The 16604-nt window shown below is 52.3% G+C and overlaps 2 protein-coding genes across 4 annotated transcripts in view; both read right to left on the minus strand.

Moving 5' to 3' along the window:
- BIN3 (bridging integrator 3) overlaps positions 1-3915 on the minus strand; it is a 73865-nt gene extending 69950 nt beyond the window's left edge. Inside the window, exon 1 of one of the 2 annotated variants that reach the window (XM_067543683.1) lies at positions 3659-3915. The gene's annotated coding sequence lies outside the window, so the exon portion shown is untranslated. The remainder of the gene's footprint in view (positions 1-3658) is intronic. The other variant, XM_067543685.1, reaches the window with a different exon arrangement.
- Positions 3916-7101: 3186 nt separating this feature from the next.
- Positions 7102-12470, minus strand: EGR3 (early growth response 3). Of its 2 annotated transcripts, XM_067543687.1 has the most exons (3): positions 12316-12470; positions 12060-12121; positions 7102-10598 (listed from the first exon to the last, which is right to left on the minus strand). In XM_067543687.1, exons 1-3 carry the CDS (start codon positions 12468-12470, stop codon positions 9592-9594), a joined length of 1224 nt encoding a protein of 407 aa, XP_067399788.1. In that variant the 3' UTR covers positions 7102-9591. The 2 variants fall into 2 exon arrangements, with proteins under 2 accessions (XP_067399788.1, XP_067399787.1); XM_067543686.1 differs by lacking the exon at positions 12060-12121 and having other exon boundaries at positions 12317-12470.
- Positions 12471-16604: the final 4134 nt, after the last annotated feature.

Consider the following 16604-nt stretch of genomic DNA (forward strand, 5'->3'; position numbering starts at 1 on the left):
ACAAAGGAAGGGGATGTGCAGCTCTGATGGGCTTGGAGAGATGTGGAGCAGGCCGGAGACAAGAGTGGCTTTGCCCCTGTGGGAGAGAAATGAGGTCCTGGAGGAAAAATAGGGACGGAGTTCACCCGCCAATAGCCGTGCGCTAAAACCCCCTGAGCAGCAAGTGGGTCTGGGGAAAAGAGAAACCCTGAGCAGCAGGAGAGTCTGCAGACTGTGCGCGTGCATGTGTGTCTGTTTGTCTGTCTGTCATATAAACCCTTGAGCAGCAGAAGAGGATGGGAAGGAGAAAAAGGGGCACAAGCCTCTGAGAAAGAAAGACGGAGAGACGAATGGAATCAGAAGCAATAAAGAGCACTGGAGACTGCTGAGGTAAAAACCCCGTCAGAAAAACCTGAGCGTTTTTATCTCTAATTACAACGTGAGTGGATGAAAGGGATGCGGGAGATATAATCCATCTAGACTCACGGAAATGATTTGATATGGTGCCTCGTGGAATCTTACTTGAGAAGTTAATTCAAATTGGCTTGGATGTGTGAGCGCTGTCACATGGATTGAAAACTAGCGGAAGGCCTGGAGACTGAGCGTAATGCTCAGTGGCACTGTGCGGTGGGGAGGTGTCCAGCCGGGAGCTGCAGGGATCAGCGCTAGGGCTGGCTTTATTTATTAACAATCTGGATGTGCAGGTAAACAGGACGGTAATTACATTCGCAGATGATACTAAACTGGGAGGTGTTACAAACACCAGTGAGGACAAAGGATTAACATAAAAGGATCTAGGGAGGTTAGAACACAGACAGGAAATGAGCATAGATTGAACTTGGGCAAATGCAGGCAAACACATTTAGGGAGAAGGGATCCCGAAACACAGATATTCACTGCCTGGGTGACATTTAGAAAGCAGGAATGGACCAAAAAATACAGCGAGAGGTGGGAGCAGATAGCAAATGAGATGGGAGCAGTTTTGGGCTGCAGATGGTGAACACATCAGAGCAGCTCCAGGAGGCGGGGAGGAGGGAAGGGGAAGTCTGCTGAAAGCATAAAAGGAGCCCCTACTTCTCTACCTGGCTTGGGTGAAGAGGGCTCCCCACAGCTCCCCCTCTTCCTTGGCTGGCGTGATGGAAGCTCCTTCTTCTCTTTCAACTGAGTACCTCCCCTCTGCCTGACACCTTCTGTTCTGGGCTCATTGGCAAAATGAAATTATGAGCAAACTGGGTGGAGAAGAGCAAAGAAGAGATGGAGAAACGACTGAGCAGAGCGTGGGGGCTGACTCAGGAGGAAAGCTGTCCAGGCTGACCCTGGGAGGGGCCCTGAACTGCTTTTGGATTTCAGTGAGAATTTATGGCATTCAGCATCCTCCTGGAATCAGGCTCCAGAAGAACTTCAGGCCTGATTGCTGAGCGCCTCTGCAAAACCAGGCCCTGAATATGAGTAACTTGGCCAGACGATGACCAGTGGCGAGACACCCAACCATGGGCAAGTGCCTGAAGGGAATAAACAACAAAGATGACAAACGTAGGCTGGTCCAATGGTTAATATCTAGGGGCAATTGGATGTTTAGCAGAGGAACATTTAGATTGAATATTGGGAAGAGGGGTGCCTATTAGCTTATGGAAGAGCCTCTTGAAAGATCCTGGAGACACCCACCGGTGAGGTTATTTAAAACTTGATCAGACCTAGCACCGACAAACAACACTGTGTGGAAGTTCCTGCACTGCCCCTCCCTTCCCTCACCTCCGGCAGGGAGGAAGGGCAGCCTTGTGGCTAAGACACTAGATCAGCCTTCGTTCCCAGCTCTACCCCGTGTGACCTTGGACAAATTGCTTCTCTTCCGGGCGCCTCTGTTGCCCCTCCCCAACGGGGGGATAATGACGGTTCCCCACGTCACAAGGTGCATCGTGGGGATAAATAGCTGGGAGGTGCTCCAGCACTGCGGTGATGGGGATTGTATTTGTCTCTAGCGTTGCCAGTTTACCTGGGTCTGGGCAAGAGTGATGCTTGGGGGGAAGTGCAGGATAAACTCCTAAGCAGAAAGGTGGGGGACCCAATCAAAAAGATGGAACGAGAAAGTGTTCGAGCAGAAATGGGGCTGGCTGCAAGGAAAATCCCAGCTCTAATGGAATTTAAGCTGTTTCCCCGACACAAAGAGCTCTTGATATAAGGAGTAGACTTTCAGGGGCAGTAATGGGAACGGCTCCTATAAATCATTTAAAAAAGGAGTTAGAGATGTGAGTCAGTCTCCTGTGGGCCTGTCCACCACCAGCAATCGATAGCACAGCCCTTGCATGGAGCTCAACCCACACAACTGATGCTATTAACTAAACACAACAGCTCCCTTTTGGAATGGCCCCTGCTTGCATTAGCTGGGCTCCCCTTCTGCAAGGGCACTGGCTGGGATCAAATTGATCAGACTAGGAGACTTTTAAAAAGGCCCAGCAGATTTCAGGAGCAATTTACTTTGTCAAATTAAAATGGCCCTTCCTTCAACTATCTGCAAAAGAGGCGTGTACAAGCACTGAACATTATAATCTACCCAAACAGCTTCCACAGGGACGACTCCTACTCTCCTCTAGAAATGTTTATGCTGAAATCTGGGGCAAGAAATCACCACACTTTGTAAGGAAAAATTGTTTCCGCACAGACATGTGATTTCAAAGAGGAGGGGAGATGGGAGTCCAATGACAGGACCAGATGTCAGTCAGCCCCTCATGAGAAGATGCAGTATTAAACCAGACAGGACTAGTGCCACTGGAAGGTGGGGGAGAGTGGTGTAAGAGCTAGAGCAGTTGGTGGGGAGTCAGAACTCCTGGGTTCTATTCCCAGCTGTATGAGGGGAGTGGGGTCTAGTGATTATGGCAAAGGACTGGGAGCTAAGACGCCTGGCCTCTGGGCCAGACTCTGCGATCATGGGTTACTGGTTTCTGCTCTCTGTACCTCAGTCTGGAAATGAAACCTATCACACGGGGGCTATTGGGCTTAATTAAATGTTTGCCAAGTCCTTTAAGATCCTTGGCTGGGAGATGCCAGACAAGGGCGAAGCGCTGTTATTACCGCAAAGGTGAAAACGTCAGTCAGCGAGCTTATTCATAAAATTAAAGGGCACTGTTTAAAAAAAAAAAAAAAAGAAGAAGAAAAACAAGAGAGAGAGATCCCAGAGCTATTACAGATAAACTGGTCGGTGACTGGCAAAAGCCCGCCTATGTCGGCCAGTCCGGAAGGGGGCCGGAAAGCCCAATGCTCCTTTATCAACCGTCACCCTTCCTGCAAGGTGCTGCATACTCCCACTGACATCAAGGAGAATGCATCATCACCTTGCAGGCTCAGCCTGCCAATACTCAATATCTATAGCGATCACGTGGAATAGCAGAAGTAGTTGGGAGGCAAATCTCATTCACCAGCCCGCCCTTTCTGAGGGCCCAATCCAACTCCCGCTGAAGTCAATGGGAGGTTTGCCATGGGCTTTGACGAGATCAGGATTGGGCCTGAAGCACCACAGGTCCCTTGCTTTGAAAAATAAACATCTTGGCTAGAAAGGTATTGGAGACCCAGTCCCAAACGGCAGTGACGTACTATGGGTATGTCCTCAGAGCAGAGTTAACTGAGGCTGTTACTTGGCTCTTGTTCCTAACCCTCCTCCTGTCCACACACAAAACTCTCTTACCCGAGAAAAGTGGTGCTTTCAACCAGCCTGGCAGGAGGGGTAGATCAGAGCCTGGGTTCTGCTTTCAGTCGGGTTCACTCTGCAGCGAGGACGCAGGCTAACGCTGACAGTTCTCCAATGCCTTCCCACGACTCCGCCCATGTGCCCAGAAGGACAGACAAGTTATCCCACAATTCATTGGGAAAAAGAGTGTCTCAGCTGGCTGCAGCCCAAAGAACCATGGGCTGTGCCCCCAGAAGTCCTGGTCACACACATGGGGGAAGCACAGGAACTCAAATAGGGCTTTTGCTGCTTACCCCTGGGACTAAACTAACCCAGGTGCCAATCACCCAGGCTAACTCTGTAGCACAGGTGTACCTGATGAGCCCTGCCCTCTTGGATCCTTTCCCCACTCCTACTCTAAAAGGGTTGTTTGGGTGGGAAACTCTTCTGAAACAGCCACGAAGGATTCCCTGCTGTGGCAGAGGGACTTGAAAGTGCCACTCTCCGAGAGTGTTTGCAAGGCTGTCGCCATACCACTCTCCCTCGTGAGGCCTCAAGAGCCATCCCTTGCCACAGATCCAAGTTTATCTCAATCCCCTACAGACTTGCTTTGGCCTCACCATTTTTTAAGTGCTAACTGTCGACAGTGACAGAAATACAGACCGGAAGAAGCGCTCTGTGGAACTCAAAAGCTTGTCTCTTTCACCAACAGAAGTTGGTCTAATGAAAGATATTACCTCCCCTGCCTTCTCTCTCTTCGAAATACAAAGGACAGTTCATTGAAAACATTACAGACAAGATGCCCATGGCAGTCTGGGATTCCTCCTCTATTTGTGGCCCTCCTTTCGGGGTCTATCACACATTAGAAAGACCAGTGCCACCCACTTGGGACAAGGGTGGGTTACACATTTACAGTGATGACTGTGCTGATGGCACCACAGCAGCAAGAGACTCTGTCTTTCCTGTCACAACACTCTGTTTCACTGACACTCTCCCATTACAAAGAGACCAGTTTGTTTCACTTCCATCGGTCTTGAATGATTTAGACACAATTAATCCTGCATTTTGGTAGAGGGTTAGCCTAGATGACCCTGGCGGTCCCTTCTAACCTTATGGTTCTATGATTCTATGCAGAGGGGCACATTCTTCTCCTGGCTGTGCAATTCCCTGTTATTATTCGCGTCACACTGTATCCAACTGCATCTCAAGCTGAGCAAATGGCCCCTGTGGGATTGCTAACCTCCAAGAGAAATCTCTTATTTTTATATACCGTTATTTTTACATAGCGCTTTCCATCCCAAAGCACTCTATAAACCACATACTCCGAGAAATCACTTCATCAGCCATGGACAACCTGCACACAGCAAACTTCACCACAGTTCTGGGGACGGTGGGGGAACTGCTCACTAAAGACATCAGCACAAGCCCCTATTCTTATGGCAAGAACCATGGGATCGCTAACGTCCAGGTGCTGCAAATTGAATGCATCAGCTTTTATGATCTCATGTCAGTGACCAACATGCACTAAGCAGCACACAGAAATCAAATTTACCTCCTGTGGAAGGGGAGAAGCTGGGCTGACCTGCTAGGATTTGAACCTGGGGTTATGGCGAGTTTAGGTATATCAAAGCTGATACTCAGAGCTCTAAACAAATCCCTTCCAGCTTGCAAGAATGGGCCAAATTTACCCCTTATTTTACATCATTGGAGTCACACCACAGATAATTTGCCTCACTGGGTCCAGTAAACTACTGGATTGTAAGACCATATAAAGAAAAAAAAAACCAGTGAAATTACAGCAATTAAAACTTCTGTGTTGACGCGGCAGTAGCTATTAATTCCTTCAGGGCCTGTCCCTGGACAAAACGTGAAGTACATGAGAGCTGCCAAAACTGCTTCAGCTACTTCCCCTTCACCCTATACTATATCCAGTCGCCTGCTTGAGTCTAGGTTCTCACCGCAGGAGAGAGTCAGGAGAAGAGTACATGGGGAGGGCAGGTTAGAGAGGACAGGAGCAAGCAGAAGAAACCCTTTTTTTGCTGGGTTTGTGTGATTGATCTCTATGATTGCAGATGTTGTAACCCAACAGAGAATTATTCCTTGGAGGAATGTAAAGTTAATGGGGGTCCAGCTGCTATAACTCTGCCCACCCAGCCAACCTCCAAGGGCTCATTCTGGCCCTGGTTCAACAAGGGACTGAGGAACTTGCCTGATTTTAAGCACATCTGTGTAGTCCCACTGAAGCCCAGGTTAAGCATGTGCTTCCTTGCTAAAGCAGGGCCTACTGTCCTTTCACATTCTTTGTTCCTATGAAAGAACAGAGGAACAGGAGCTGAACAAACAAGCCTTATGACTGGATCATGCTCAGGTCCAAAAATGGAGCGGGTATTGCAAAAACCTGAGCAAGTGCCAGTCCTAGCCCCAACAGCTTCCTTGAGTGTGTAGTCACAGCTACGCCCGCCTGCATGCAAGATGAGCTATTGCTTAACAGCATACCCCTCTAGCTCTTCTCCAGTCCTTTCTTTCGAAGCACTTTCTAAACTGTAATGAATTAAGCCTCACAGTCCTCCAGGACTCACTGTGCACGGGAGTTTGGGATGGGGTGTAAGAAGGAACATGTCCACTCAAACGAGCTCAGTTTCTTGTAATATTTAATCTCCCTCAGAGGCTTTTTCTTTCCTGCAGTTACTACAGCCATTTCTAAAATTCTTGCATTATTTCTAACCCAGGTAGTTCATCCCAAATGACCTATCTGACTATCAGAATGGAACAGATCTCCTGTTTTCTAAACCTGCAGTGATTTGGCTTGGGAAAGGAGGTAGAGTTTTAACAGCTGAACCAACAAGACCCTCCACTAGCCAGCAGATACAACAGAACCTTTCAATTTACAATTAAGAGCTTCTTTAAAGTGGTGACAGCATCAGTCAATTACAAATTCAAGACTGGCAGAGCCCTGAATAAGATATTGTAGGAAACAACCCACCCTCCAAATGATGAGAATGGATTAAGGGCTTGATCCAAAGACTACTTCAGGGTAATGCTCCCATTGATGTCACTGGGTTTTGGATCAGGCCCTTCAATTCTCAAAATGTTTCTTTCATTTCTAATTTCTATGATACATTGGGGAATGGAAATGGAAGGATAATGTGGCGCAATAAGACTTAATGTGGCCAGTCCTACTTGCCCTCAGGGTCCCCGTTCTGACCACCTAGCCCTGTAAATAGAACCTGAAGGAGATGGGATTAATAAAAGGCTGGGTTATTTTAAAAAAAATCATAACAGAATCACTAGAAAATGTACAGATTCCAGAAATGATCTGTAGAGATGCACAATACCTAACATCCTACACATTTCAAGCAAGCCATTTTAACATTTTCTTTAGATATTAGAGATTTTTCAGAACCTATTTATATTTATATATATATTTAAAGAAAGATAAAATAAAGATATTTACTACAGGATTTGATTGTCAGCAAACACAATATATTTACTGCATTAGCATTTGCTCACAGTGCAAATGGTACAACAATACATCAGTTCAATATTTCTGATTTTTTTTCTTAAAAATGCTGTATGCATTAACTATCATATTTGCATTACAACGTGACAATTGAGCAAATGAAATGTGTGTGAAAATTATCACCTTTTCACAATATCAAGCATAATTTTTTTTAACCTTAGTATAAGGTACTATAAATCCAAGAAATAAAAACATCCACAAAATATATTACATCTGGTATGTCTTTTTTTTTCGCTAAGTACTCAACTTTATACAAAAGTCTTTCAAAAATATCATTCCCCTAGGTTTGCATGGTTAAACCTGATTTTTTTGTTCCTTTCAGTTCACATAAATTAGACTGCATTTTCTCTCTTCTCCTTTATTTTCTATGGTTCTTTTTGGTTTTTTTTTTTTTTCTTTTTTTAGAAAAAAAATCTCATGCAGACATCAAACCTGGATAGCACGACCTTTTGGCAACAAATATTTTTTTTAAAATTATTATTATTTTTGCTTATTTTAGCTTAAATGTCTGAGCACAGTTTTATTAAAACAAAAGAAGAAAAAATCAGAGCAGTCATGCAGTGACATGCACATACCAGAAGGAGAAAGAAAAAAAAATATTGAGGGCTAACTGATTTCTCCTCCCTGTTTTTTAAGTGACCAAATAAAATAAAAATATATCACATTATAAAAAGTATTCAGCAAAATACTGTTTTATGCATTTCTGTAAAGAATTTCCCTTCTGCTGAAAAAAATGCTAAACCAGCATCTCCCATCCCACCCTTCCCAACATTATATTGTCAATCCAGATTAAGCTAGGAATACCTGGAAATTCATAAATCACTTCCCTTTTAGTTTCTTTTTAAAGATCTAGATAGCTAGTCCATTTAAATCCACCACAGAAAAATGGTGCTTTGGAAAAAACATACTAAAGGGGAAAAAGATGCATAAAGTGACTTTAAATCAGACATCCTGTAAACTCAATTACTCCCCCCCCCCTCCCACCCCAACAGTATACTAGCCACAGGGGGAAAAGATTGAATAGGTAACAACAGTACATTCAGTCAGATCTTTGATGAAAGCTGCTAAACAGCTCTACTTTTCCCCTCTTTCTTAGGGTTCAATTGAGCCAGTACATTCAGAGCTGCTTACAGAGGACAACTGGGAGGTGGATTTGGGTGTGATAAAAGAGGATTTTAGTTGAATGCAAATCCCCCATCTTCCCTTTGGAGGAAAGTTTGGAGTGACTATTTTACTCCTCACAGTTATTTTCTCTTCTCCAAAAATAAAACATTAAAGCTGTAAATACTTATATACCTTTATATATGGTTGGTACTGTACTAGAAAGCCAATAGTGACATTAACAATTACATACTGTATATATTTTTATTATTATTTTTAATTCAGAACTGCTGTAGAGATGGTAACAAGAACAGAAATGGCAACAATCTCTTCTCTTCCAGATGAAAAGGGGAAAGATTTTTCTCCCCCTCTTCCCAAGGTTTTTCTTACTAAATGTGAGACACGAAATAAAACACCAAGTGGAGTGAAATTTGGGGAGAGGGTTGCCTCTTTCTTTCTTTCTTTCTTCCTTCCAGGAGGGAGGATGCATTGGGTGGAAGAGGTGGGGGGAAGGAGACAGGATGAACCTGTAAGGGAAATCGGTTTAAAAAAAACAAAACAAAACACCGCATGAAGATAAATCTGGAGCAACCAAGAGCTGATCCCAAGCCGTATCCCTTCTCCAGCACATCAGAGAAAGTGCCTCGAAGACAAGTAGTGAAGATACCAGGAAAACATAAGGGAAGAGGCTCCAAGAGGGGGGCCAGGAGACCAGAAGCAGCAGCAGTAGCATCCTAGGTATTTCTGTAAGAAACATTTAGATCAGATGGAAGGCCACCCATTCCAATGATACCCAGGGTCCCCGATATGTCCATTGCTTGGTTCTCTCCATGGCCCAGAGTCCTTGGGGTGGTTTGATATCGAAGCAGCCCAGTTCAGCTCAGAGTCACATACACACACAGGGACGCACAGTCTCAACGGGCAGCAAGCACTGCGCTTTGGTGCCCCCCACCACCTCCAATGAGCAGCGGGGGGAGGAGGGGAGGAGGGGGGTGCGCATATTTGGCGGGGGGAGCTTCCCGCCCGCCGTCACCCCCACCTTCGCTTGCAGCGCCTGGCCTCTCCACAGCCGGCACAGCGCAGCCCCTCACCCGCCCCGCACTAAGCTCCGCGGGGAGAAGTGTGTGTGTGTGGGGCGGGGGGTGGTTCCGCCCCTCCCTCCCGCAGCCGATTCGGATCAAGACGATCCGATTGAAAGCCAAGTCCTCCCCCCGGCGAAGCGGGGAGGGGAGGGGAGGCGCGCGCCTTTGCAAACGGTTCCTTGAAGAGTGGGGGGGGGGTCCCCATTTTTTTTTTTTTGCGCTTTTGCTCCGGGGTCAGGGCGGACGCCTCATGCGCAGGTGGTGACCACGGGGGCCAAGGACACGGGCGGGGAGGAGGAGGAAGAGGAGCCCTTCTCGGCCTTCTTCTCCTTCTGCTTCAGGTGGATCTTGGCGTGCCTTTTGCGTTCGTCGCTGCGCGCAAACTTGCGCCCGCAGAACTCGCAGGCGAAGGGCTTCTCGCCGGTGTGGGTGCGGATGTGGGTGGTGAGGTGGTCGCTGCGGCTGAAGCTGCGCATGCAGATGCGGCACTGGAAGGGCTTGTGGCCCGTGTGGATCCGCAGGTGCCTGGTGAGCTCGTCCGATCTGGAGAAGCGCCGGTCGCAGCCCTCCGCCGGGCACGCGTGGGGTCTCTCGTGCAGCGGGGTTTTGCTGGGCCGGTTGGGGTACTTGCGGGGCCGGATGGGTTTGAGGGTGAGGGGCTGCTGCTGGAGGCTGCCGAAGCTGGGGTGGATCTGTTTGTCCTTGAAGGCTTTGATGGTCTCCAGCGGGGTGATGGGGGGCGGGTTGACCCGAATGGGATCCAAGCTCTGGAAAGGCTTGTGTTCGGCGAGGGTGCCCATCTCGTTGGGGTGGTGATAGAGGTTATAGTCTGGGATCATGGGGAAGAGGTTACTGTCCAAGGCTGGCTTGGCTGCTTGGTAATCCTGGGGGGAGTAGGTGAGCCCTGGGTTGCTTTGGGGGTCGTGGAAGGACACTGGCTCCGGGTAGAGGTCGCTACAGGTGGAATAGGGGGGCAGCGCAGGGTACATCTGGTCCACCTCGCCCTGGTTCTGCACCATGCTGGCCGCAGAGCTCTGGGTGCTGGTGATGGCGCTGGAGGAAGGGGGCACCCCCAGAATCCCAGCGCTCATGAGGCTGATAATATTATCCTGACACCAGTTGGACGGGGAATCGAAGGCAAATTTCCCCAGGTAGGTAACAGTCTTGTTGCCAGGGGTGGGCTGGAAAGTACCCGAATAGGACGAAAGCTCTTGGTTGGTCTTTTCGTTCGCTAATCCAATATCCATAACATTATCTGCGGAAAGGAAAGAGAAGGGGGGTGAGTAACAGGCGCCTCGGAGAGTGGGGCAGGCAAAAACGCTGGGGGCCTGTACAGAACCGGACTGCAGGGCAGAGGGCCAACAGGACGGGACCTGCGACCTGGGGCACCCAGAGAGGTGGGGAGGGGCGAGCAAGACCCAGGTGAGGGACTTCTGCCTAGAACTGGGGACCAGTCCCAAACCACTGCCCAGGTAACAAGCAGACAACATGAAACGGAAGCTTGGCTCGGATGTATATTATACACATCGGGGTACTTTCACATACACACAGCCATGTATATACATACGTGTGTAGTTCCACCCACGGCCATGGACTCACACACACACACACAGAGCCATAAATACACCCGCCCGGGCTCAGACACACACGAGTACATACACACACTGATACACACATATACACAAACACATAGCCATGGGTGTTCACACACACACACACACACAGCTATAGATAGCTGGGACAATCTGCAGAGAGGCACACGCAGCACTCCATAGACCTCTCCACAAAAGACAGCTCGAGTGTGACAGCTCCACACACGCACACGCATTGTGTTGTGTTTGGTGGCTACAGCCCAGTAAGCCCTTGAAGGTGGGTCAGGAGGAGGCAGGTACCTGAAGGTACAGGTAAGCTCAGGCTGTCGAGAGCGAACTGGTCTCTCTCTACCGGTGTCCGGGTGCTTTGCCACCCCACAGGCAGCGCTGGGGACTCCGAGGCGCCGTGGCCGGCCACCCGCGCTTTACAAACTTGCCGTGGTGTCTGCGTCCAGCCCAGTTATGAAAGACACAAGGGAGTTTTAGAGAGAGCGGCGCGGCGGCGGAGTTGCACTCCTGCGACCCAGCGGCCGTGCGAACGCAAGAGCTCCCGCGGTTCGGATCAGGGCGGCGGTCCGGCAGGGGCGGCAGAACCGGGTCGGATCTCTGAGCAGGGATCGAGGCTCCAGAACCAACCAACCCCCCCGCCCCTCACTTCCCAGGGAATCGAGTCAGAAGCAGGGCAACTTCAGCACGCCTGGCCCGGGAGGGGAGGGAGCGGGGCCGTCTCTCCTCCGCCGTACATGCTCACCTGTCTCCCCCCGGCTTTACTCCTCCTCCGAAAGCTGCCCCCGGCCATCCCTCCCGCTGCATCCCCGTGCTGGAGACGAGCTTGCACACACCCAGCCCCGAGCCTTCCGACACCAAGGCTAATAAAAGTCCGGGCCGGATTATTTCTCCCGCGGCCATGGACAGCAGCCTCCGGCCGAACACACAGGGCCATGTCCGCAGACGGGCACACGCACACGCCGGCAGAGAGGCCGAGCACACACAGGCACATCGCGGTCACGCACGCACATGGAATGCACACCCCGTCCCTCTCCCCCGGGGCTGGCTTGAGATGGCCCCGTGGAGGCTGCAGCCCGGGACCCGCCGCCCACCCTCCAGCGCGGGCAGCCCCATACCTTCCACCTCGCTGGCTGGCCGCTTCCACTCCCCACGGAGCCCCTGCAGCCGCGGAGACAGCGACCGCAGAGAAACACACGAAGAAGGGGATGGAGGGATGGATGGGCGGGTGGGTGGGGGAAAGATTTCCAGCCCCACCATCCCCTTTCCCTTCTAGGCTCCATCATCCCCCCCCCCCCGCTCCACACACACACAGCACGCGTCCTCCTCCTTTACCCCCACCCCCTCCTCCTCCCCCCAAATCCCTTCCCCTCACCTGCAGCCATCTGGTTGTAATGAGCCACTGACTCGCTGCCGCTGGAGAAGAGGTTCAGCGAGTTGGGGATCTCCTCGGGGTACAGATTGTCAGGCAACTGGTTCATCAAAGCGTTCATGGTCCCCGGCAGCTTCTCCACGAGTTTGCCTGTCATAGCACTGGGGGCAGCGGCAGGTTTCAGCGTGGCTCTGAGCTCAGTCCCCCGAGGAGCGGCATCCGAGCCGAGTGGCAATCCGTGCTCGGGGAATCACGCAAGAGAAAAGTTGGGGTGGGGGAGGGTTTTTTTTGGAGGGGTGGGGGGGAGGCGGGGATGGTTTGCGGAGGGGGGGGGGCAAAGGGATGGGGGTACAATCCTCAGTGGGTCGCCGGTGGTGTTTCCTCGAGGGGGGGCGAGCTGGCTTGCAGCGGTGGTTGTAGAAGCCGGGGGGAGTATTTGATCCCTCGCCCCCTCCTCCTCTTGTCTCTCTGTCTCTGTCTCTGTCTCTGTCCCCCTCTCTTGCTAGCAGGTTCACTCACTGCTGCCCAAATGCTCAGCCAGGGAAATCCACAGCCTATTTATGTGAGGCACTGGAAAGCTCCGTGACGTAGCTGCCCAAATATGGACAGACAAAGCCCAGCCGCGGGCGAGACGTCACAATGGAAGCTCCTCACAATGGAAAACTAGAAAGCAGGAAGCCGGGACCCAGCGCACGGGCTTGACAGCAGCTCGGTGCACCGAGCCGGCTGGTTAGCGGCCACCTCGGGCCGACAAGCACACCTGGCCGCCCGCCTAGCTCGGGGAAGGGCGGAAAGCGCTGGTGCACCAGGCGCTGTTGTGAACCGGTGCACGGCGGCAGGGGCGCCTCTCGGCACCAGCCGGGCAGCGTGGACTGTCAAAGAAAGCACGGCCTGTCTTACTTTGAGACTCACATCTGCAGGGCAAAAGGCAGCCCGGTGTACCCGTGTCCGGCCCGGCGCCTCAGCCCGGGCTCCTCTGCAAAACGGGAGGGCCAACTCGACGAGGGAGGGGGGGCATCTGATTGGGGTTTCAAAGCGAAACCTTTGCCATGCAGCTGGCGTAGATTGCGACTGGCGAGTCGCGTGCTGGTCACTTTGCCGAGCTGTCACTGCACATCTGTAAGGCTAATGGGGCAGGAGCACTGCATGACTCGAAACCCGCCCCAAACAACCTCTGGCGTGCAAAGAAACCCTTCCAGATGGGAACATACTCCGGTAGAATACCACGCATCCCCCCCCCCCGGTTAAACTATGTAGGGCTGGAGCGGGTGGTTCGAGCTAGGCGCTCATCTTGCGGAGGGAGAGACTTACGTGTTGGCCTGTGCACAGATAAACCGTAGGGAAAGCAAAACCGGCCCTGGGGACATCGTTTCCGCTCAAAGGGGCGCTAGGAAGGCCAGCTCTGGCGGTGCATTGCACGGGCAGGGGTTTGCAGTGTTGCGGGAGTGACATGCTTAAACCAACAGGCGCAAAGGCGCCGAACTTGCAGGAGTCATGGCCGACTTTGGCATGGCTTTCCAAGCTGATCCCGGGAGAGGACAAGGACGGAGTGTGTGTGTCCTGTAGGCCCCTCACCGCTCTGCTTGCTCGTGTGAAGAGGAGCGCTCCGCATAATTCAAAGCCGGGAACTCTCGTTGGTCGCCTGTGATTTTTTAGCCTCTCCGCCCCGTTTAGAGTTTGGCACGTCTGAGGCGTCAGTAATTAGGTGGTTTCGTGCTAAGTGTGCCAACTGATGCTATCTTTAACTAAACCCCTCCGAGTTATATAGCAAATGGATGGAAAAATTCGATGTTGCAACGGCTCCACTTACCCAACTCCTGCAGGGCCAGCCGCGCACCGCGCCTGAAATCCATGCGGCAGGCAGCCTGACAAGGAGCCAGCAGGAGCTTTGGGCATTTGAAGATGAACCTCGAACTGCACGTTCGAGGGGGGCCAGTGTGCACGTTGAGATGCCTGAGTTTTGTTGTTTGCCGGGGGGGAGAGTTTGCCCTGCATTGCACTCCTGCGGCGGGCCTGCATCCTCGGAAGAGGATGGGGGCTGCGCCGTGTGGCCTGGAACTCTTGAGGGAGCGAACCTGCACCATTATTTTCATTGGTGGGGGGCAGGTGGGGGGCAGGAGGTCTCACTGGCTGTTTGGATTTGGGGGGCAGGTGACACGTGGGGGGGCACTACGTCTCACTGGCTGTTTGGATTTGGGGGGCAGGTGGGGCACACACGTGGGGGGGCAGGACGTCTCACTGGCTGTTTGGATTTGGGGGGCAGGTGGGGCACTACATTTCACACGTGGGGGGCAGGACGTCTCACTGGCTGTTTGGATTTGGGGGGCATGGGGTGATCCCTGAACGGCTGTATTGGGGGGCAGGAGACTCGTGTAAGTAATACACACACACGTGGACTAGCACTAATTCTTTATTATTTCATTGTATTGCCATCGCGGCCTGGCACGGGAGCCCCGTTGCTGGCCGTGTAGGAACACAGAACAAAACAGCGACTTGCAGGCGAAGTTACACTGGGGTGTGGGAGAACTCTCCTTTGGGGCGGGGGACCATGCCCCATTAGATGTTGGGGGGGGGCGGTTAACAATGCCCCCTGGGGATTCTGCAGTGCAGAAAGGGGCGCTGAGCCGTGCCCCATTGCCTACCGAGTCCTGCCCCACGAGGTGTCTGCCCTGGGAAAGGGAACCCTGAATTGTAGGGTGGGGAGCCCGGCCCCATGAGATGCTGGCACTGGAGGGGGAAGGAGCCCCCAGCTGGCGCGGGGAGGGGGGGGGGGCGCGCGGGGCCCGCCCCTTTCCTGGGGGCAGAGGCCCTCCCTGCCCCACTCCGGATCCGGCCCCGCGTGCGCGCCCGAGGCCCTGCAGCCGGGCGGGGAGGGGAGGCCCGGCCGGGCAGGCGGCCCAGGGGAAGCTCCATACAAGGTTCAGATCCGGGCCCGCCCCCCGCTCCTTCTATGGCAGCAGGGTTCCGGTTCCCTGGCTGTCGCGGCCCGTGGAAAGAGAGCGAGCGGAACTGGCAGCCTTTAAAGGAGCCGCCCGGAGGGGCGGGTCCGGTCTGCACCCTCCCGGCATGGGACCGCTCCCCGCGCAGGGACCTGGGGCTGCACGAGCGGCCCCTAGGCCGCCGCCCCTTCCTCAGGCGCGCTGCCCGGTGCCCCGCAGGGCTAGCCTGGCCCCGGGCTGCGTGCAAGGGGCGCAGCCAGCGTCTGGCCAGCCCCCAGCGCGGGAGAGCGGAGCAGAACCGCGGGCGCAAGGCGGCTGGGTGGGGCCGGCACCCTGCAGGGCAGGGCCTGGGGGGATAGTCTGCACCACCTCCCTGCTGAGTGCCAGCAGCGCCCACAGGCCGCAAAGGGCAGAGGCGTGTGTAAGGCCCCACACGTGGTGCACTGCTTAGGTGACCAGGTTTTTTTTTTTCATAGGGACAGTCCCGGTATTTTGGGGCTTTGTCTCAAGAGGCGCCTATTACTCCCCCGCCCCCTCCGGATTGTTCACCCTGGCTGCCTGCTCACCCGAGGCTCAGCTGAGCTAGCGGGGGAGGAAGGTGGGGTTGATCCTGCTCATTGCAAACCCCAACTGCAGAGCAGTGAGCTGTGTTCCCCCCTGCCCTGCTGTGTGCAGAAGGGAGGTAGCCAACTGGGGGGAGAGGCGTCCCTCCCGGTTCCCTGGGAACGGCACCAAACACTGCCGCGTCCCACTGTCTTGAAGGCAACTGTGGCAGAATTTTAAGGGACCGCTCCTTTTGTACTTCCTGCTTTGTTCCATCATAAGAAAATAAGAATGGCCATAGTGGGTCAGACCCATGGTCCATCTAGCCCAGGATCTTGTCTTCTGACAGTGGCCAGTGCCAGATGCTTCAGAGGGAATGAACAGCACAGGGCAATCATCGAGTGATCCATCCCATCGCCCATTCCCAGCTTCCGGCAAACAGCAATCCCTGCCTCCTCTGACTATAGCCTGATCCTGCAGTCCTTTGGCTCCATATGGAAAGGAGGGCTGGGCGCCCAATCTTCACATTCTCCTGTATCTGAACTATTAGACTGCACACCTCAGTTGTCCAGTTTAGGTTATAAACTCATTAGGAGAAGGACTTGAAACCAGATTCTACTGTTAATGACACTGGTGTAAATCTGGAGTGGCTCCTTGGAAATCAAAGGGGTTATGTTAGTGTAAATGAAATCAGAATCTGGTTTCTTGCCTGTGATGTGCCTGGAAAGCTTCACGTACATCTATGACACTATCAGCAACATAGTCGCACCTTTTAATAGGAATCAATAGTGGTACAAGGAATAGGTGGA

The sequence above is a fragment of the Emydura macquarii genome, unplaced genomic scaffold, assembly GCF_026122565.2.
Source record: "Emydura macquarii macquarii isolate MOO-44397 ecotype Brisbane River unplaced genomic scaffold, CSIRO-AGI_Emac_v2 contig_967, whole genome shotgun sequence".
NCBI lineage: Eukaryota > Metazoa > Chordata > Testudines > Chelidae > Emydura > Emydura macquarii.

Bases quoted from the DNA above. Each gene is read 5' to 3' on its own strand.
- EGR3 (XM_067543687.1), bottom strand. From the start codon at position 12,470: ATGACAGGCAAACTCGTGGAGAAGCTGCCGGGGACCATGAACGCTTTG. The intron at 12,122-12,315 runs TGAGGGGAAGGG...TTCTCTGCGGTC, and splicing joins TACAACCAGATGGCTGCAGG to GCTGTCTCCGCGGCTGCAGG. The intron at 10,599-12,059 runs GTATGGGGCTGC...TCCTTTCCGCAG, and splicing joins GCCAGCCAGCGAGGTGGAAG to ATAATGTTATGGATATTGGA.